This window comes from Podarcis raffonei, chromosome 8 (assembly GCF_027172205.1).
Source record: "Podarcis raffonei isolate rPodRaf1 chromosome 8, rPodRaf1.pri, whole genome shotgun sequence".
Taxonomy (NCBI): domain Eukaryota; kingdom Metazoa; phylum Chordata; class Lepidosauria; order Squamata; family Lacertidae; genus Podarcis; species Podarcis raffonei.
This window is the reverse complement of record NC_070609.1, coordinates 79614502-79637126: the sequence shown is the minus strand read 5'-3', so window position 1 is coordinate 79637126 and position 22625 is coordinate 79614502. Positions and strand designations below refer to the sequence as shown.

General features: G+C 47.3%; 1 protein-coding gene across 1 annotated transcript in view; it reads left to right on the top strand.

The window, feature by feature from the left end:
• Window positions 1-22625, top strand: part of PLOD1 (procollagen-lysine,2-oxoglutarate 5-dioxygenase 1) — a 35995-nt gene that overhangs the window by 5223 nt on the left and 8147 nt on the right. The window contains exons 2-16 of the mRNA XM_053401034.1: window positions 895-986; window positions 2339-2475; window positions 3254-3417; window positions 6058-6170; window positions 6695-6758; window positions 7681-7778; window positions 8475-8576; window positions 10924-11055; window positions 11205-11326; window positions 12404-12508; window positions 13805-13930; window positions 17025-17166; window positions 19073-19186; window positions 20359-20424; window positions 21768-21872. Of these exons, the coding sequence (XP_053257009.1) occupies window positions 895-986; window positions 2339-2475; window positions 3254-3417; window positions 6058-6170; window positions 6695-6758; window positions 7681-7778; window positions 8475-8576; window positions 10924-11055; window positions 11205-11326; window positions 12404-12508; window positions 13805-13930; window positions 17025-17166; window positions 19073-19186; window positions 20359-20424; window positions 21768-21872 (1682 nt within the window). The remainder of the gene's footprint in view (window positions 1-894; window positions 987-2338; window positions 2476-3253; window positions 3418-6057; window positions 6171-6694; window positions 6759-7680; window positions 7779-8474; window positions 8577-10923; window positions 11056-11204; window positions 11327-12403; window positions 12509-13804; window positions 13931-17024; window positions 17167-19072; window positions 19187-20358; window positions 20425-21767; window positions 21873-22625) is intronic.

The following is a 22625-nucleotide window of genomic DNA, read 5'->3' as shown; positions in this document are numbered from 1 at the left end:
GTAAACTTTCGTCCCCTTTAATCCAAGTTGACAAGCAGGCCGTCTCAGATGTGCAGATCAGCTTTCCGCTCCTTGATGCTTTGAGCGCTTCCTGTTTGGTTTGGTTCCTTTTCTCTAGCCTTCTTTGAAAGGCTTTGGTACAGCAGGCTTTGTTTCTGAAAGGTCCCCCTCCCGAAAAAATATCCGCAACCAACTCTTCTTTTCAACTGCCCAAACAGTAGTAGGGCAGCTTTTCAATGGAAGGGAGCCAAGAATAGCACTGGCTCTCAGTTTCAGGGACTGCCTGAACCCTTATATCCTGACATGATCACTGAGATCATCTGAAGGAGTGTTACTGGTCATTCCCTGAGTGGGTGAAGTTCATTTGACATCAACAAGGAACCAAGCCTTTAGTGTCATTGACTGCCACTAGAGATTCTGTCTCAGCTCTTAATAGCCTACTGAATTCTTTACTTTTCTGGTAAGGTAAAAGGTAAAGGGGGCCCTGACCATTAGGTCCAGTCGTGGCCGACTCTGGGGTTGCGGCGCTCATCTCTCTTTACTGGCCAAGGGAGCCGGCGTACAGCTTCCGGGTCATGTGGCCAGCATGACTAAGCCGCTTCTGGTGAACCAGAGCAGCGCATGGAAACACCGTTTACCTTCCCACCGGAGCAGTACCTATTTATCTACTTGCACTTTGACATGCTTTCGAACTGCTAGGTTGGCAGGAGCAGGGACCGAGCAATGGGAGCTCACCCTGTCGCGGGGATTCGAACCGCCGACCTTCTGATTGGCAAGTCCTAGGCTCTGTGGTTTAGGGCTCTTCTTAATATTCTTACCTTTGATTGAGTAAAAGTAGGACCTTCTTGATTGGGAGATGACTACCTAAATTTTCCTTCTTCCTCCTCCATCCAGATAATTTATTGGTTCTTACTGTGGCCACCAAGGAGACGGAAGGATTCAAACGGTTCAGAAGATCAGCCCAGTTCTTCAACTACAATGTCAAGGTGATGCCAGGAGATTCTGAGTTACGTGGAAATAAGGACAGAAGAAGTGGGACAGGAAGTCTGACCCTTTGGTCCATCTAGCTCCATGTTTTTTGGGGGTTTTTCAAAAAAATTTTTATTGGTTTTCCAAATTTCTTACAAACATAAACAACAAAAAAGAAAAAAAAACATTACTATATAAAAAACAAACATACATACATACATACATTTATCCTAACTGCTATAATCATATTTTTGTTACCATTGTTAGATGACTTCCTCGAATCCCTCTAGCTGTATTTCCATATATCTCATTGTAGCAGTTTTCCGATACTAATTTCCAATCAATTTACCTTAGTCATCCAGCTCCATGTTGTCTACACGGACTGGCAGCAGCTCTCTGGGGTTTCAGGCAGGGGGCATTCCTAGCTAAGGTTACCAGATGCCCCCGTTTCCTGGGGACAGTCCCCAGATTTACAAATCAGTCCTCATACAAAATCCATTGAAGTTGAAAAGTGTCGTAGATTCATTGAAAAAAATCTGGTAACCTTATTCCTAGCCCTACCTAGAGATGCTGTGGGTTCAACCTGGAACCTTCTGCTTGCGAAGCAGATGCTCCAACACTGGGTTGTGACATTTCCCTTAAGACATAGGAAAGACCTTCTCCATGCAGCTTTCATCTCACATCCAAAGCCTAACTCATTTCACATTACACAATATGCCTTGCCAACATACTGTGTTAATGTTCCGTACATGACCTGTGATGTAAAGACACAGTTCCAAATGTTTTGGTTTAAAGATCCATAGAAAACTTGGCAGCTGTCTTCCTGCCCAGCAGTAAGGGAATGAAATTGCTACCTTTGGACTCCCAGTACGTTTCCGAGCACAATTCAAAGTGTTGGTGCTGACCTTTAAAGCCCGAAACGGCCTCGGCCCAGTATACCTGAAGGAGCGTCTCCACCCCCATCGTCCAGCCCGGACACTGAGATCCAGCGCTGAGGGCCTTCTGGCGGTTCCCTCATTGCGAGAAGTGAGTTTACAGGGAACCAGACAGAGGGCCTTCTCGGTAGTGGCACCAGCCCTGTGGAACACCCTCCCTTCAGATGTGAAGGAAATAAGCAGCTATCCTATCTTTAAAAGACATCGGAAGGCAGCCCTGTTCAGGGAAGTTTTTAATATTTAATGCTGTATTGTTTTTAACACTTGATTAGGAGCCGCCCGGAGTGGCTGGGGAAACTCAGCCAGATGGGCGGGGTATAAATAATAAATTATTATTATTATTATTTATTATTTAAAAGCACAGGTGCTAACCTGTTGAAGCAGAGAACTTGGGCAAAGAAAGGCTTCATTGCAAATCTGCTTTCACCCTCTAGGTCCTAGGATTAGGAGAGGAGTGGCACGGAGGAGAGAATAAAAGGACGACAGGAGGTGGTCAGAAGATCCGTCTCTTAAAGTCAGCTTTGGAAGAATATGCGGAGAAGGAGGATTTGGTCATCCTCTTCACAGAGAGGTAAGGAGACCATAAGCAGTGTGTTCTGTGCAGATCGGTTGTAAGAAAGGCAGACAGGTGGAGGCTGGCTGAGGGCAGACAGGTTTGTGGGGGCAGCATCCCACTCTCCTGAACGCAGGTGTAGGAGAAACTTTCACGTTTCCGAGCACAATTCAAAGTGTTGGTGCTGACCTTTAAAGCCCTAAACGGCCTCGGTCCAGTATCCCTGAAGGAGCGTCTCCACCTCCATCGTTCTACCCGGACACTGAGGTCCAGCGCCGAGGGCCTTCTGGAGGTTCCCTCACTGCGAGAAGCCAAGTTACAGGGAACCAGGCAGAGGGCCTTCTCAGTAGTGGCACCCGCCCTGTGGAACGCCCTCCCACCAGATGTCAAAGCGAAAAACAACTACCAGACTTTTAGAAGACATCTGAAGGCAGCCCTGTTTAGGAAAGCTTTTACTGTTTAATAGGTTATTGAATTTTAGTGTTTTGTTGGAAGCCGCCCAGAGTGGCTGGGGAAACCCAGCCAGATGGGCGGGGTAAAAATAATAAATTATTATTATTATTATTAATGCTCCAGATGTTGCTACGCTACAACTCCCATCCCTGGCCACTGGCCGTGTTTGCAGAGGCTGGTGGGAATTGTAGTTCAGCAAAATCCAGAGGGACCCATCCCATAACTAAGCCTCCCTTGTCACGGAAAAATAACTTCTATACCTTTCCCAGCAGAAGCAACTCTTTGAATTCTTCTTCCTGCTCTTTCCGGTACCATCCTTTCCTCCCCGTTTCCTCCCTTGCAGCTATGACGTCATATTTGCTTCAGGCCCAGCAGAACTCCTGAAGAAATTCAGACAAGCTAAGGCCAAAGTTGTCTTCTCGTCGGAGACCCTAATCTACCCCGACCGAAGGCTGGAAGCAAAGTACCCCCAGGTCCGGGAAGGGAAGCGATTCCTCGGATCCGGAGGTAAGAGGGACTGGAGCTGCGGCCTGGAGCATTGGAATGAGAGAGCAGGCGGAATGGATGAAATTTAAAGACTATTTAGTTAAATATGTTAAGATAATTTAATAGGGAAAAACTTGCAAACACCAGATTGGCTTAGGATTTAAATATGTGATGTTAGAGAATAATATGTTTAAAGTTAAAATGAAAAGAAAGATGTTAAGTGATTAAGTTAATTTTATGAGAAAATTGGTTTTGGAAAACTGTTACAATGATATACGCTGACATTCAACCAGGGGAATTAGAGGAAGTCACTTAACAATGTTACTAAGATTGGATTAAGTACAGTTAAGATTTATGTTTGTTTGTTTGTTTGTTTGTTTGTTTGTTGAAAAATTTTGGAAAATCAATTAAAAAATTTGGGGGGGGGGGAATGAGAGAGCAGGAATTGGGTTCAAGTTTCAAAACGTAAGAACACAAGAATAAAAAAACCCCAAGCACAAGAGCACTTTCTACCTTCCCGTGTTTTCCAGCAACTGGTAATCAGAAGCTTTGCTGCCTCCAGCCATGTAGGCAGAGCACAGCCATTGTAGCTTTAATAATAATCAATAACCTTAGGGTGGCTAACACCAATAAAATCACAGTAAAAACATAGGGGGGGGAACCAATTTAAAATACAGATTAAAATGCAGTTTAAAATGCAGTCTCATTTTAAAAGTAGCTGAAAGATCAAGTCCATAAGGGGAGGGCAACATAAGGGTCAGACTGAGTCCAAGCCAAAGGCCAGGCGGAACAGTTCTGTCTTGCAGGCCGTGCGGATAGATGCCAAGTCCTGCAGGGCCCTAGTCTCTTGTGACAGAGAGTTCCACCAAGTCGGGGCCAGTACTGAAAAGGCCCTGGCCCTAGTTGAGACCAATCTAACCACCTTGTGACTTGGGACCTCCAAAATGTTGTTATTTCTGGACCTTAAGGTCCTCCGCGGGACATACCAGGAGAGGCGGTCTTGTAGGTATGTGAATCCTAGGCCGCATAGGACTTTAAAGGTCAAAACCAGCACCTTAAACCTGACCCTGTACTCCACCGGGAGCCAGTGCAGTTGGTAAAGCACTGGATGAATGTGATCCCGCAGCGAGGACGTGCTAGTAGACATCAGTGACGGTTTTGTATTTGTCTAATCTTCTTTTCAAGCCATCCAAGTTCATTGGCTCCTGCGGAAGTCAGTTCCATAGTTTGGGTACTGGTGAGTCATCATGTGAGCCAATGGGTTTTGAGAGTTTGCTTCATAATAATTCCGTTCCATTCAATACATGTTATTGTTTATAGGCTATGGCAATCACAGTACAGCATGAGTACAAATCACACAGCTACAAAACAAAAGATGTTGCATGCACCAGAACGGGACAGATCTACAATGTCCAAAATTTAGGAACGTTCCTTCTAGTGTTTCATAATAATGAGATCTGGAAGCTTACCCCTTTCTGGGTGCACAATGAAAGTCTGCAAAGGATCCTGTCTTCTCCCTGAACTAAATAATCATTACTTGATCTTTTGTTGTGCAGCTACAACTGCAAAATGGCTGAAGGGCTATACCTTTCCTTCAACCAACTAATACAGAAATAGAACATTTCCAGTTAACACAGAACGCCTTGTCTAAGCAGAACCAAAAACGAGGGAAGTCCGGGCTGTGCTTCTACCCTGAGGAAGATGTAGGCTTTAAAAAAAAGAAAAAAGCAACGATTCTTAATTACTTTAGGTAGTAGTCCCTTTTCAGACTTCTAAAAAAAACAACACTTTTGCTTAATGATGAAGAGTTCTGCATAGCACTGAGGTTTGCATGGAACTGGCTCCTACAGGAGGCAGTGATGTCTAGCAACCTAGCAAAGATAAAGGTAAAGGGACCCCTGACCATTAGGTCCAGTCATGGCCGACTCTGGGGTTGCGGCGCTCATCTTACTTTATTGGCCGAGGGAGCCGGTGTACAGCTTCCGGGTCATGTGGCCAGCATGACTAAGCTGCTTCTGGCAAACCAGAGCAGCGCACGGAAACGCCGTTTACCTTCCCGCCAGATTTATCTACTCTATTTATCTACTTGCACTTTGACGTGCTTTCGAACTGCTAGGTTGGCAGGAGCAGGGACCAAGCAATGGGAGCTCACCCTGTCGCGGGGATTCGAACCGCCGACCTTCTGAATGGCAAGTCCTAGGCTCTGTGGTTTAACCCACAGCGCCACCCAATGTCTAGCAACCTAGATGGCTTTAAAAGAGGATTGGACAAATTCATGGATGAGTAGAGAACTATTGATGGCTACTAACCACAATGGCTATGCTCTGCCTCCACAATCAGAGGCAGAAATGCTTCTGAACACGATGAGAAACCACAGTGGAGAGGGCTCTTGTGCTCAGGTCCTTGAAAGCTTCCCAGAGGCATCTAGCTGGCCACTTTGAGAACCAGAGGCTGGCCTAGATGGGCCATTGGCCTGATCCAGACTTCTTATGTTCTTATGCACACTCCTGTTGCAGATCAACATGAACTTATTTCTTACTCTTTAGAAACCAGAGTTGTTGACACTTGCATTTAGGTATTTAATGTGGCCTGGAATGTTTCTTGAAGGCAAAAAAGGGAAAGTTAATTCTCTCTCTGTCTCTCTCTCTCTCTTCCTGACAGGGTTCATAGGCTACGCTTCACACCTCTACAAGCTTGTAGCAGATTGGGAGGGTCTTGACAGTGATAGCGACCAGCTGTTTTATACGAAAGTCTTCTTGGATCCAGAAAAACGGGTAAATTCAGGGTGCAGAGAAGCTGTGTGCATGTGTGCCAGGCAAACTTTTTAAAATGTAGTTTCTCCCCTTTTTAATAAAAATGAATATTTTATTTACAATCAATCTAATACACATAAAACATAAAACAAGCCATTGGGTGCTCAAACAACCCCTAAATTACCTATATGTAATGAAATAAAGCTACTTGTTTGGGAACCTGTGGCCCGTCAGCCAAACTTGGCCACCAGGACGCTCGTCGTTCGGCCCTTAAGGATGTCAGGTGTGGGGTGGATAAGGCTTCTAAGGAACAGGAGGGAGCTGAAAGTTGTTCCTTTGCTGGAGCTCTTTGCAAATTTAAAAATCCACCACCCACAAGCGGACAGTATTGAAATGGCTTGGTGGTCCACGATTTGTACCTGTCTGGTGTAAACAGACATTTTGCTCCACCTTTAGACAGAAGAGCCAGACTTCATGGCCTTTCAAAACCCCTTTTCCGGCTCTTACGATAATGTGATTTCTATTTTATTTTGTCTCCCCCATAGACGAACATCAATATCACTCTGGATCACAGGTGTCGGATATTTCAAAACCTGAATGGAGCCCTAGGTGAGCATCTGGGGAAGGAGATGGAGAAGTGTCTTGCATTTCTGCAACCTCAGTTCCGGGTTTGTGAGGAGTCAGGTTTTCAACGGTGAAACTCCCTGCCTGTTGACAGGGAGTTAAATGATTTTATTTGATAATTTTAAAAAGTGCTTGCTGCCCTGGGCGCCTTCAGAAGGAAGGACGGGATATAAATAGTAATAAATGAATGGACCCTTTGAAATGAGTGGGCACGACTTACTTAGTTCCATTATTTTCAGTGGGGCTGCTGTAAGTAGTTGGTTTCAACCTCTTGAGTCGTCTTGCAAAGCTGCAGTTAGGCACTGTGGAAGTTTCTTAATCCATATCCTTCTGGCTGCTCTGATCTCTGCATGCCTTGAACAAAAGCAGGCAGTTTGGTTTTGGCTGAGCTTTTGATGCATGTAGCAACAAAAAACTTTGCCTAAGGCTATGGCAGGAACCAAAACTAAATCGTAGGGGGTGTAGGTGATTGCTACTCTCTCAAAACATTGTGTTTTATTTTGTTTCTTTGTTTAAAAGAAGTCAACAACCGATACGGAATTAATGACTTATTTCTTCATATTGTTTTGATGTTTTTGTCATAATCAGCAAGTGCGGAAATAACTACAGTGGTACCTCGGGTTACATACGCTTCAGGTTACAGACGCTTCAGGTTACAGCCTCCGCTAACCCAAAAATATTACCTCAGGTTAAGAACTTTGCTTCAGGATGAGAACAGAAATCGTGCTCTGGCAGCGCGGTGGCAGCAGGAGGCCCCATTAGCTAAAGTGCTGCTTCAGGTTAAGCACAGTTTCAGGTTAAGAACGGACCTGTGGAACGAATTAAGTACGTAACCAGAGGTACCACTGTACACGGAAAAGCATGGTAGTTCATTGTTCCCTTCTGTTCTCTCCCTCTTTTTTTTAAGATGAGGTGGTCCTGAAGTTTGAGAACGGGCGCGTGAGAGCACGGAACCTCGCATTTGACACCCTCGCTGTTGTCATTCATGGCAACGGCCCCACCAAGGTAAGGCCAGTCAGGATGTTCCAGAGCCATAGGGACCTAAGCAGAACCTGGCTGCTGGATCAGGTCAGTGGCCCATCTAGTCTCACAGTGGCTGACCTGTGGGAAACCCTGAAGCAGGATCTGACCACAATCTCCTGTGGTTTCTGGCAACTGGCATTCAGAAGCATCCGACGGTGGAAGCAGAGCCATCGTGGCTCGGAGCCATCAATAGCCCTATCCTCCTCCATGAATTTGCCTGATCCTCTTTTCAAGCCATCCAGATGCATGGCCATCACTGCCTCCTGTGGCAGTGAGTTCCACAGTTTAACCCTGCACTGCGGGAAGAAGGACTTCTTTTCGCCTGTCCTGAACCTTCGGCTGTGACTTCTAGTGTCACGAGAGAGGGAGAAAAAGCTTTTTCTCTCCATGCCATGCATAATTCTGTAAACTTCTCCCATCTCTCCTCTCGCTCGCCTTTTCTCTAAAGTGTCCCAAGGAGGGGAGAACGTTTCTTGAACTCAGGCCCCGCTTGCAGACTTCTATTTTTGAGCCCCTGGGCAGCCACTTGGAGAACAAGATGGGCCTTTGGAACAATCCAGTTTTGTGTTCTTAGACTAGAAGGAAAGATGTCCTCGCTTGCAGACTTAACAGAGCAAAGCGAGTGTTTCTGTCCCAGCTTTGCGACTAAAGATCTGGGAATCTTTCTCTCCTCAAAAGCTGCAGCTGAACTACCTGGGGAACTACATCCCTCGGACCTGGACCTTTGAGACGGGCTGCACCGTTTGCAACGAAAGCTTGAAGAGCCTCGCAGACCTGAAAGTAAGGACCAGCTGGCTTGTTGGGGAGGCTGGGATACCTGTGGGCCCTGTTTTGGACTCCAACTCCCATCATGCCTTCTTCATCAGCCATGCTGGCTGGTGGGAGTTGGACAACAACCAGAGAGTCACACACATTCTCCACTCGCTGAGCTAGACCGTCTCTTGCCATTGCTGCACCTAGCTACCTCTGCTAAAACTCCCACCATCCCCATTCCCAGCCATTGCCCATTCTAGTTGGGGCTGGTGCAAGCTGGAGTCCCAGCAGGGCATTGTAGGCTACAGGTTCTCCTTCCTGGGATGAGGCCATCACTTGCCGTCACTGCCCACTAGCTATCCCTGTCGGGACTCTTGCCTTCTTGTGATGGAAGGTTGGGAAAGCTGTGGTCCTCCCAATTTTGCTGGGCAACAATTCCCATCGTCCCTGACCGGTGGCCCTGCTGGCTTGGGCTGATAGGAACTGGTGTAGACCCCATGACACCTGGTTCCTGGTCTGTTGCCTTCATGCTGTGCTGGTGAGTTTCCTAGAGGTACAGTGGTACCTCGGGTTACATACGCTTCAGGTTGCATACGCTTCAGGTTACAGACTCCGCTAACCCAGAAATAGTACCTCAGGTTAAGAACTTTGCTTCAGGATGAGAACAGAAATTGTGCTCCGGCGGTGCAGCAGCAGGAGGAGGCCCCATTAGCTAAAGTGGTGCTTCAGGTTAAGAACAGTTTCAGGTTAAGAACGGACCTCCAGAAAGAATTAAGTACTTAACCCGAGGTACCACTGTACCTAGTTGGCCAATGTTAGAAATAGGATTCTGGAACCTGGATGGGGAACCTCGCCTCCAGGGGCCTCAAGTGGATCACTGGACCTCTCTCTTATTTTTAATTAATTTATTTTGATACTTATAAGCCACACTCTCATAACCAGTATTGCAAAGTGGTATACAGATTAAAAGCACAGTATTACAATCAGAAACACCTGGCTGCGCCCCATCTTTCCAGACCACACGCCCCTCCTCTCCTTCACACCCCCATTGAGTTATTCTGCTTCGCTTGAAATGCATCCTTTCCTACTTTAAAGGTAAAGGGACCCCTGAACATTAGGTCCAGTTGTGGACGACTCTGGGGTTGCAGCGCTCATCTCGCTTTATTGGCCAAGGGAGCCGGCGTACAGCTTCTGGGTCATGTGGCCAGCATGACTAAGCCGCTTCTGGCGAACCAGAGCAATGCATGGAAACGCTGTTTACCTTCCCGCCAGAGCGGTTCCTATTTATCTACTTGCACTTTGACATGCTTTCAAACTGCTGGGTTGGCAGGAGCAGGGACCGAGCAACGGGAGCTCACCCTGTCACGGGGATTCGAACTGCCGACCTTCTGATCGGCAAGTCCTAGGCTCTGTGGTTTAACCCACAGCGCCACCCACGTCCAATTTCCTACTTTGTGGCTTAAAATGCAGCGAGGTTGCTTTAGCCCAGTGCATTTCTTCCTTTTCCCCCCATAAGATTTTATTGAAGCTCTTTCATAATATAAGAAGAGAAAGGAAATTAGCTTTGCTATCCAGTTGCTATTTGGATCAAACTGGATGGCTCAGCTGGGAGAGCATGAGGCTCTTAATCTCAGGGCTGTGGGTTCAAGCCCACAAACCCCCATATTGGGTTAAAAAAAATCCTGCATTGTGGGTGGTTGGAATAGATGGCCCTTGTGTTCCCTTCCAAATCTACAGTTCTGTGATTCCATGATTCTAAATAAAAACAAAAAGAGAAAAGAAAATGCAGGGTCCACTCTCAAAGGGAGTTCTCACACAGAAAGAGGTGGACTCTCCCAGCTCTCACCTGGGAGCTTTCCTTTCTTCCCCCACCCTCCCACCCTGGGAGATCTTCCCTTCCCTGCCTGCCTCTTACTTAGGGTTCTTCACAAGCCATCCATCACCATCATGTGTGTGTAATCTTCGGACCCCAGTAATGGCCCAGAGCAGAGGACATGCATCCTCGAACCCTGATCTTTCTTGTCTGGGTGGAGGACAGAGCGGTTTGTGTGTAACCTACTGTAGAAAGGTGAAATTCATACTCGTCGCTCCGCCCACTTTTGCCTCTGGCCCTGCCCACCACTGTTGCCCAGAAGAGAATGTGGATCTCAGACTGAAAGAGGCTCCCTATTGATGAAGCAGGCCTTCCTGCTTGGCAGGGGGTTGGACTCGATGGCCCTTGTGGTCTATTCCAACTCTATGATTCTATGACCTGATCCAGCATATGTTGACATTCTTATCTGAAAACATAGGTTGCCCATCACGGCTGGCTGTCTTGGTCTGTCTCGTCTTATTTATGTATTCTTGTCTTTTCGCCCCTCGTACCTGAACGCAGGAAGATGTGCTGCCTGTGGTCCTGATTGGCATCTTTGTCGAGCAGCCCACCCCCTTCCTCACCCCGTTCTTCCAGCGCCTGCGGAAGCTGCGCTACCCCAAGAAACGGATCCAGCTTTTCATCCACAATCGGGTGAGCACCTTCGTCCCATCCTTAGGGAGGGCCGTTTGCCTCCCAGAAGCCTTTGCTCCTTTAAGCTCTCAGCCGGTGAACGTGGCTGTTTTGACCAGACCAGCCACAGCTCTGGTATAAGGCGTTGTGCTTTGTGTTGTTGTGTCCAGGAGGAGCATCACCTCGACCAGGTAGAGGCGTTTGTGAACGAACACGGGCAAGAATACCGCTCTGTCAAAGTGGTTGGGCCGGATGACCATGTGGAGAATGCTGATGGCCGGAACATGGGCATGTAAGCCCGTTATTATTATTATTATTATTACAGTGTTCCTCGGGTTAAGTACTTCATTCGTTCCGGAGGTCCGTTCTTAACCTGAAACTGTTCTTAACCTGAAGCACCACTTTAGCTAATGGGGTCTCCTGCTGCCGCTGCGCCGCCGCTGCACAATTTCTGTTCGCATCCTGAAGCAAAGCTCTTAACCTGAAGCACTATTTCTGGGTTAGCAGAGTCTGTAACCTGAAGCGTATGTAACCTGAAGCGTATGTAACCCGAGGTACCACTGTATTAAGCTCAAGGTGGCCCACATTGTTCTCCTGGCCCCCTCGTTCTGTCCCCACAACAACCCTGTGAGGTAGGCGTGGCTGAGAGTGGTCACCCAGTAAGCTTCATGTCCGAGTGGGGATTTGAACCCAGACCTCCCAGGTCCTAGCCCAATAATCTTAATAATTATACCACACTATCCCGGAAGTGTCTCCGGACAGCGCTGGCCCCTGGCCTCTTAAGTGAGATGGGCACACAACCCTAGAGTCGGACACGACTGGCCCGTATGGGCAGGGGTACCTTTACCTTTACCTTATCTCTCCTGATAGGGACGCGGGTGGTGCTGTGGGTTAAACCACAGAGCCTAGGACTTGCCGATCAGAAGGTTGGCGGTTCGAATCCCCGTGACGGGGTGAGCTCCCGTTGCTCGCTCCCTGCTCCTGCCAACCTAGCAGTTCGAAAGCACATCAATGTGCAAGTAGATAAATAGGTACCACTGCGGCAGGAAGGTGTTTCCGTGCGCTGCTCTGGTTTGCAAGAAGCGGCTTAGTCATGCTGGCCACATGACCTGGAAGCTGTACGCCAGCTCCCTCGGCCAATAAAGCAAGATGAGCACCGCAACCCCAGGGTCGGCCACGACTGGACCTAATGGTCAGGGATCCCTTTACCTTTTTATCTCTCCCGATACTGTAATGGTTTTGACCTTTTGTTTGCTGTTGAAAGATGGCCAATGTATAGGCAGTGATAGCATCTGCCCTTTAAAACCTCTTGAGCCAGCCACTGACTGACTGACTGACTGACTGATCTGCCTGCTTATTGCCTCTTTAGGGACCTGTGCAGGCAAGACCCAGTCTGTGAATATTATTTCAGCGTGGATGCCGAAGTGGTGCTGAAGAACCCTGATGCACTGCGGATCTTGATAGAACAGAACAAGTGAGTCGCTTAGCTAAGCTTCCTGTTCTGTGGGTGCCTTAGGCAAGTTCAGGGAAAAGGTGTGGTCCTTCCGCGTTCCACATCTGGATGCAGCTGCCAGACTGAAACAAACCTCTCTTGATGCAACAGAGCCTGTCTCCGTTTGGATTGGATTGTTAATTTCAGACGTGATTCCTGCATTGCAGGAGCTGGACTTGAAGTCCCAACTATACAGTTCTATTATTCAAGGTGCCTCCCCCTCCACTCCACAATTTTGTTTGGGTTTGGGGGTGGGGAAAAGAGATACGGACTCCAGCTTCTCAAGCAACTCTGCTTTCGTATTTCAAATCTTTAAAAGATGCAAGTTTCTAGCCCCTATGGAAGAGGAAATATGCTTGAAACTGCTTGACTGGCTATCAAAACCCAGAGGAGTTTCTGAGTAAGGTTTTCCAGTGTTGGAAGTTCATTGCATAGCTCCTTTCGGTTAGTAAATGCCACAATCTTGGAGAAGTTATGCAAATGTACTTGGCTTAATTTTATGCAGGTTCTGAAGTTAATCTTGGGCCAAATAGACCTGGGGATATCTTGCCTTTCATCCCACTGCTTCCCACCTCTACAAGCAGAAGTACCGTATTTTTCGCTCTATAGCAGTGTTCCCCAACCTTGGGCCTCCAGCTGTTTTTGGACTACAATTCCCAACATCCTTGACCACTGGTCTTGCTAGCGAGGGATGATGGGCGTTGTAGTCCAAAAACAGCTGGAGGCCCAAGGTTGGGGAACACTGCTCTATAGGGCTCACCGGACCATAGGGTGCACCTATTTTGGGGGGGGAGGGGGGAATAAAGGGGGGAAAATGTATCCCCCCCCCAGTCCCAAAGATCAAAGAAGCCATGACAGCGAGCAGGATGGATCCCGCTAGCTGTCTTGGCTTTGTTTTTAGCCTTGGGGCTGGGGGTCCGGGAGCGAAGGGAACTCCCACCGGGCTCTGCAGGCTTGCGGAGAGCTGCCCGAAGCCCAGGGTGCGCAACGCAGCGCTCCCCAGGCTTCGGGCTGCAGGCAGCTGTCGCAAGCCTGCGGATTGCTTCCTGAAGCCTGGAGAGCGAGAGGGGTCGGTGCGCACCGACCCCTCTCGCTCTCCAGGCTTCAGTGAACGCCTGGATTCGCTCCATAGGACGCACATACTTTCTTCTTTCATTTTTGGAGGGGAAAAAGTGCGTCCTATAGAGCAAAAAATACGGTACTTACCCAAGTTTTGGGTTCATATGCACCCTAATATCCAATTCTTTTCTTCTGCCTTCCTTAACCCCCACCTCCCAGATTTGTGATTGCCCCACTTGTGAGTCGTCTTGGGAAGCTGTGGTCAAATTTCTGGGGGGCCCTCAGTGCCGACGGATACTACGCCCGCTCAGAGGACTATGTGGATATCGTCCAGGGGCGCCGGATGTGAGTACCATGAAGAATTTCAACAAAGCTTTGGCTGCTTCTCCATGTCACGCTAAAGCATAGTTTAGCACAAGTGTTGTAGAAAAAACAGGGGGTTTGGCTTTTGCTGCCCAACTCCCCAAGGAACTGAGTCCTCTAAGTACATGATCGGTCAGAGATGAATGGATGGAGGCAAGATCCACAGAAAGCAAGACAGGTCTTTATTTTTCTGTTGCAACAGAGTTCCCCCTCCTCGTTGCAAGGAGGTAGGAAAGACCCAGAGCAATGGTGTGCAAGCCCCTATGAAGACTTTAGAAATTGCCAACCCTATAGCCCAAGACCACCCCCCAAAACATCATGCATACATCACAGAGGAAGGTGGTCTCCAGCAGAAATTTGAGAGTATTGCTTCTCTCCTGTCTGCCAGGATACCTGAGAATGCCTTAAAGTAAAGGTAAAGGGTAAGGTAAAGGTAAAGGGACCCCTGACCATTAGGTCCAGTCGTGGCCGACTCTGGGGTTGTGGCGCTCATCTCGCTTTATTGTATTGTATTGTATTGATCTTTATTACGGCCATTGGCCCATCACACGACAGTTTCCCATACCAACATAATGTACTTAAACCTCCAAATTTAAAACCGCCAAAACTTACAAAAAACAGACAAGAACCAAAGCAAAACAAAAACAAAAGACCAACATCATACATTACAATAAATTTGTAACATAAACATCGCCCTCTACTCATAAATTAGTAGAAGACATCAATGGTGATATCACCTAATTACATCCTAAAACATAGATCATAGTTTAAAGGGATTATCCGAGCCGCACAGGAGTCCGTTTCTCTTCTTTAGGGATAGGACGCTGATCAAGAATCTGGCAACCATGAGTGATCTTAGGGGGTCATCATCATTTAATAGATATCTCAGTTTGGCTTCATTCGTATCATCGGCAATTCCCTTTAGATATTGAGCAAGAAACTTGCTCCTGGCCGATGAGTGAAAAGCACAATCAAGAATTATGTGATGCAACGATTCCGGTGCCCCACAATTACAATCACATAAGAGCGATATCTGTCCATTGGAGAATCTATTTCTCAGCACGTTCGATGGGAAGGTGTTGAATCTTGCCTTTACAAAGGCATATCTATGAGCCAAAGAAGTTAAGGAATTCAAATAGTTTGGGAGCCTTAAGAGGGGTAATAAACCAAGGTCTGCCAGGATACCTGAGAATGCCTTAAAGTAAAGGTAAAGGGTAAGGTAAAGGTAAAGGGACCCCTGACCATTAGGTCCAGTCGTGGCCGACTCTGGGGTTGCGGCACTCATCTCGCTTTATTGGCTGAGGGAGCTGACGTACAGCTTCCGGGTCATGTGGCCAGCATGACAGCCGCTTCTGGCAAACCAGAGCAGCGCACGGAAACGCGGAGCGGTATCTATTTATCTACTTGCACTTTGATGTGCTTTCGAACTGCTAGGTTGGCAGGAGCAGGGACCGAGCAACGGGAGCTCACCCTGTCACGGGGATTCGAACTGCCGACCTTCTGATTGGCAAGTCCTAGGCTCTGTGGTTTAACCCACAGCGCCACCCGCGTCCTGAGAATGCCTTACTTGATTGCATTTTCTGGGTAGCCTGGCCATTCCTTGGAGATGGTAAATACCATAGTTCCTGAATCTCTTATGCGTATTGAGTTTGCTCAGCTTAACAGATACTTGCCAGACTGTATTTGCAGGGAGGTGTAAGCCCCTACAGTCCAAAGCCAATAGGAAAATGTTTCCCATTTCCTTCCTCCTTGCAGAGAAATATTTGAGATCAATTTGAGAGAGTCAAAATGGCTTCAGGATTGCTCTCCTGTTCTATTTCAGACACATGGATTATACACTTATGTATGTGTTTGCCTTGTACAATTATGAACATTTATTCTATATTTGAGACCTTAGAATTCTTATAACAATAGTCCATCAGTAGGAATGAGCTACAGCTCGCAACCTTTTCTCTCCGGAGCTTCTGCCTCCGGTTTTGCTTAATCACAGTTTGTTGTGTCATCTGGACCAAGCAAACCGTGGTTAGCATGAACTTGAACCGTGACTAGTTTCAAACAAGCCAACATCATGGATTGAGTGATTCCCTATGAAGAAAGATTGCAACGTTTTGGATTTTATAGTTTAGAGAAAAGGCGAGTGAGAGGTGACATGACAGAGGGGTTTATAATTTTGCATAGCACGGAGTAAGTTTTCCTCCCTCTCTCAGAACATGAGAACTTGTGGACATCCAAGGAAGCGGAATGTTGTAAGATTCAGGGTGGATAAAAGAAAATGCTTCTTCTTGCAGCACATCATTAAACTATGGGACATGCTCACGTGATGACCACTAGCTTTAAAAGAAAACAAATTCATGGAGAAGAGGACTATTGAGGGCTACCAGCCAGGATGGCTGTTTTCTGCCTCCACAGCTGGAAGCAGCAATTCTGCTTCTTTGGCTGATTTTTGAATGTGTTTTTTAATTGATGGACCAATTTTTAAAATCAGAATATACCGTATTTTTCCCGTGTATAAGACGCCCCCATGTATAAGATGACCCTTATTTTTTAAAACCCAAAATTAAGAAATTAATTGGTTTAGCTTTTGGGGGGGGGGGAGGTCACTTCCATCAATTGCTCGCCCGCCTGCCTGCCACTACTGATAGCTTGCCACAGCCACTGCCAATTGCACACTTTGGGGCAGCTACCAATTGTCTGCCCGCTCGCCACCTCCACCCGTCCACTTGCCGCAGCCACCAATCACCTGCCCACCTCGCCACAGCCACCAGTTGCCATAGCCACAGCCAATCGCCAGCAGGACTTGCCACAGCCACCAATCACCCGCCCAATTGTCGCTGCCATTCTCCAGCTTGCTGCTGCCATAAATCGCACGTCCCCCCTCTGCATTCACTATCCGGAACACCCAATTTTTGCCTCTCTCTTTTTTTTTTTTTAGCAAAAAGCATCGTCTTATACACGGAAAAATACGGTAGCTGATGAAACTAAAAATAATAATAATGGCAGCCTTAATAACTGTATATGGTAAAAGGCCTTGGGTTAATGCCCCTTTATGCCTAATTCTCCCACCCCTCTTTTTCAGTGGCCTGTGGAACGTCCCATACATCTCTAGCGTCTACCTGATAAAAGGCAGCATCCTGAGATCGCAGCTCGCTCAGACCGACTTTTTCCACAGCGGCAAGCTAGATGCAGACATGGCTTTCTGCCACAACATCCGGGAACAGGTCAGTGTGGCAAGAACAGAAGAGTCGTGGTGCAGGGTTATAATAATAATAATAATTTATTATTTATACCCTGCCCATCTGGCTGAGTTTCCCCAGCCACTCTGGGTGGATTCCAATCAAGTGTTAAAAACAATACAGCATTAAATATTAAAAACTTCCCTAAACAGGGCTGCCTTCAGATGTCTTTTAAAGATAGGATAGCTGCTTATTTCCTTCACATCTGAAGGGAGGGTGTTCCACAGGGTGGGTGCCACTACCGAGAAGGCCCTCTGTCTGGTTCCCTGTAACCTCACTTCTCACAGTGAGGGAACTGCCAGAAGGCCCTCGGTGCTGGACCTCAGTGTCCGGGCTGAACGATGGGGGTGGAGACACTCCTTCAGCTATACAGGACCAAGGCCGTTGGGGTGTGTGTGCAAATTGCTGTTGTTATCTTTGCAGCAGAGTATTTGCCTTCCGCATCCTAGAGCCACTGAATCAGCATCAAATCTCCTTGCCCTTTGGTGCTGATTGGAGCTGGAGGGAAAGTGAGGAAGTGAGGATCAGCTCCTGGGGTCACTCTGGAGAAGAGCAGCAAGGAGTTGGAGCTGTCCTGTATGCTTCTGTTTCAGGTTCTGCAAATGGAACTTTGCAGAAAAAGCAACTTTTGTTGTTGTTTAGTCGTTTAGTCGTGTCCGACTCTTCGTGACCCCCTGGACCAGAGCACGCCAGGCACTCCTGTCTTCCACTGCCTCCCGCAGTTTGGTCAAACTCACGCTGGTAGCTTCGAGAACACTATCCAACCATCTCATCCTCTGTCGTCCCCTTCTCCTTGTGCCCTCCATCTTTCCCAACATCAGGGTCTTTTCCAGGGAGTCTTCTCTTCTCATGAGGTGGCCCAAAGTATTGGAGCCTCAGCTTCAAGATCTGTCCTTCCAGTGAGAACTCAGGGCTCATTTCCTTCAGAATGGATAGGTTTGATCTTCTTGCAGTCCATGGGACTCTCAAGAGTCTCCTCCAGCACCATAATTCAAAAGCATCAATTCTTTGGCAATCAGCCTTCTTTATGGTCCAGCTCTCACTTCCATACATCACTACTGGGAAAACCATGGCTTTAACTATATGGACCTTTGTTGGCAACTTAAGTCTCTCCAAAAGAAGATATTGGAGCACTCATAATTTACCCCTGCATTGGAGAGGATTGAAATAGATGACCCTTGGGGTCCCCTTCCAAATCTGCAATGCTAAGGTTCTGTGTACGTGCACAGAAAATAGTAGATCTAGCTGACAGGCAATGCATTGGGATCTGTCCTGATCGTTGCAATGCTTTCCTAATTATTGGATATTCTTAAGGTAAAGGGACCCCTGACCATTAGGTCCAGTCGTGGCCGACTCTGGGGTTGCGGTGCTCATCTCGCTTTATTGGCCGAGGGAGCCGGCGTACAGCTTCCAGGTCATGTGGCCAGCATGACTAAGCCGCTTCTGGCGAACCAGAGCAGCGCACGGAAACGCCATTTACCTTCCCACCGGAGTGGTACCTATTGATCTACTTGCACTTTGACATGCTTTCGAACTGCTAGGTTGGCAGGAGCAGGGACCGAACAACGGGAGCTCACCCCGTTGTGAGGATTTGAACCGCTGACCTTCTGATTGGCAAGTCCTAGGCTCTGTGGTTTAAACCACAGCGCCACCCGCGTCCCTTGGATATTCTTAGAAGGTTACATAATCTTAGAAGGGGGCATAGCTGTGGCTATCATGAAGCAACCCTGCACTTCTGAATTTGCCACTACACTCCTGGACAAGCAGCTGTGTTGTTCTGGAATAGTGGGGAGGAAAACCACAAACTAGGCCAGCTGGGAAATCCACAGGGTGGATTGGCTTCATGGGATACTAGTTTTCAATTGTGAGCAACGATTCTCCTCGTTTGTAGGGGATTTTCCTCTTTGTGACGAATCAGCAACAGTTTGGCCATATCCTCTCGCTGGAGACTTATCAGACAAGCCACCTGCACAACGATCTCTGGCAGATCTTCAGCAACCCGGAGGTGAGGTGTCTCTTGCGGAATAACCCAGCGGGCAGTACCTTTCGCAAAACTTAGGAGCTAGCGGGATTTCTCTAGGAACCAGTTTGAAAAGGGGAGGGAGAAATGTGTAAGCAAAGCAAGAGGAGAGGTCCTGTGTTCGTGCTGCTGCTGTGTGTTCAGCAGCGATGTGGGTTTTCCGGACAGTTTTAAATAGTGCCGGTGGGAATTTGAATAATCCCAGCTGCAGGGATGGGAATCACAGGTGCGGAGAGTGCTTCTGCACTCAGGTCTTGCTGGTGAGCTTCCCATTGATGCATCTGGTTGGAGAACTGTGAGAACAGGAAGCTGGACTAGATGGGCCATTGGCCTAATCCTGCAGCCACGCTCCCCTTATGAATGGGAGCTTCCAATTTTAATTCAGCTGCAAACATTTGGGAGACATGGGGCATGCGATTTCCCCAGGGCCACCCGTTATGTTTAGGACAGAGCTTAATTTTGAACCCCAGCCCAAGCTTTTAAAATTAGGGTGGATCTTTCTCAGAAATGAGACCCTGGGGTAAAGGGACCCCTGACCATTAGGTCCAGTCGTGGCCGACTCTGGGGTTGTGGTGCTCATCTCGCTTTATTGTCTGAGGGAGCCGGCGTACAGCTTCCGGGTCATGTGGCCAGCATGACTAAGCCGCTTCTGGCAAACCAGAGCAGCGCACGGAAACGCCGTTTCCCTTCCCTCCAGAGCGGTACCTATTTATCTACTTGCACTTTGATGTGCTTTCGAACTGCTAGGTTGGCAGGAGCTGCGACCGAGCAACGGGTGCTCACCCTGTTGCAGGGATTCGAACCGCCGACCTTCTGATCGGCAAGTCCTAGGCTCTGTGGTTTAACCCACAGCGCCACCCTGAGCCCCTGGGTACCTGTCTCCAAATGGGTGTCTCAATAAAAGTGATAATCATAAGCCATACATTCAAACATAGACAGAAAGACATGATATCTTCAATCCATTGTGTAATACATGACGGACACTTGTCTGTCCAGCCTTAAGTCTCTAATAGCTACCATAATGGCTTACACAAAACCATTTCACCCCTGTCCACCCGTTAGTCCCCACACCACAAGGATATGATTTAAGAATGTGTCACCTTCCTCACCCAGCCAGCCACCCAATGTTCATTTGTTCTTATTTTCTCCTGACACAGGACTGGAAGGAGAAATACATTCACGAAAACTACACCGCAGCCTTGAAAGGCAAACTGGTAGAAACGGTAAATAGCCCTTGACTCTTTTGAAGTGGGACTGCTGAATTGAGGTACAGAGGACCAAAAGAGCGACATAGGCAAACTGAAGGAGGCTCCTGCTCCCAGGGCCCCACGTTCGGGTGCGCTTGGCCTTTTCGGTGGTGGCTTCCCCGGAGACATTCATTTGGCTTCGTAGCTGGAGGCACTAATGCTTCTGAATGGCAGTTGCTGGGAACCACAGGAGGAAAGAGGGATCTTGGGTTCAGATCCTGCTTGTAGGTTCCCTTCTGGGGCACCTGGTTGGCTGTTGTTCTGATCCAGCAGGCCCTTCTTATGTTCTGTGTTTTGCTTTCACCCGGTTCTAATATGTGGTTATTTTTAACTTTTTTAAAAAAATCCTGTTTAGCACCACTTTGTGTTTATGGGAATTTATTTTATATTGCTTGCGTCTCAAGAGCATATTTCTTATCTTTGTAAGCTGCCTTGTGGGTTCTTTAAAAGGTGGGTTATAAATCCTTCAACGTAAGTATCTGAATTCACGGTATTTTATTTCACAATCTATTTCCGAGACGTTTTGTTGCCTGCCATTTATTGTTTTATTTACAAATTTAAAAGAAAACGCTTTTCAACGAGGCATTGCTAATCTGATACGCAGCATATGATTAAGAGAAGATAATCAAAACAACGTATGAAAATAGAAATCAAAATGTCTTTAAAAAAGAGAGAGTTACCACACTTCATCTCCTGCTGCTTTCCCCCAGGGAAAACCACTCTTTAGTGCTCAATTGGAGCAAACAGCAATTCAGGTTTCCCCCGGATTGCCTTTTGTTCCAATTGATCACCAAAGAGCAGGTTTTGCCTTGGAAAGCAGCGGGGCAAGGAGACTCATGCTTTCTAGGCACGGCACAAGCCGAAGTGTGGACGAGCCAAAATGATGGAAGAAATTCATCTTAGTCAGCCAATGGGTGAGTGACAGAAAAGGAGATGAATGGAACTCCCCGAGGAAAAGCACCCCAGAGGGCAATCACATAGTAGCAGTGCCTCTTCTGTGATTGCCCTGGAGCTTTGGAACTCCCTTCCTCAAGAGATTCACTCATCTTCCTCTGCCCTCATTTGCTCTGCCCAGCACTGATTGGCTAGTGACTGTGACATCCACAACAAAAAAAAGCAACGTTTGCAATGGAGATTCATTATAGGTTCTCAAACCTTTGTGGGGAATCAGGAGTGGGGTGGGTTGTTTTCACACAGGAGGTGATGTTTCCTGAAATATCTAGAACCCTGACTGTTTTGGTCTTTATTTCCGTTCTGCTAGTTTCCTTTGCCCTTCCTGTCATAATCCCTAAGCTCTTACGGTTCTTCTGTCTTGCTAGCCCTGCCCGGATGTTTACTGGTTTCCGATATTTACCGATGCAACTTGCGATGAACTCGTAGAAGAGATGGAGAATTTTGGCCAGTGGTCCAAGGGAGGCAACACGGTAAGGCAGTCTTGATGGTCAAGCTACCAAATTCATTAACAGATGCACTTTAAAAGAAAAAAAAAGGATTCTAATGATTGTTTGAATCTGAGCTCTGCTTGTTTGCATCTCTGGGTTAAAAGATTGAACCTGAGGGGTTTAAAAAGGCCGTTGGAATAATAATTTTTAGCATTTTAAAAGTAAATTTAGGGTTTTTATGTGGTCAGTTCCGTGTGTTCGGGAAGTGGCAACTAGGAGAGCGAGGCCTGTACTGGCTTCACAGGCGGACAGTACTAAGAGTATAATTGGTAATATGGCGGTAGTTGGGGTATTTGCAAAGGTTGTAAATATAGCTATTATTAGAAAAAGAATAAGTATTATTCCTTTGAGACAAATTAAAATGGATATAAAATGGGTTCAGTGAATGGATAAGCCCAAGAGACCGAGTAGAAATGCTATGAAGCTCACGGGATAGAAGTTTATACAGTGGACCCTCCAGATACTAATTAAATTCATTCCAGGGGTCTGTCCGCAACCCGAAAAATCCGTAGGCAGAGGCACCGTTTCTGCGCATGCCCACGGCGCGATTGAGCGCTTCTGCGCATGCGGTGAAACCCAGAAGTATATGCTTCCGGGTTTGCTGTGTTCGTAACCCGAAAGTTACGTATTCAGAGTGGTACGTAACTAGAGGTTCCGCTGTAAAATGACGCACGGTTTGGAGATAGCGGATATGAAAAAGATTTTCTCTCTCTCATTACACTAGAGCTCGTGGGC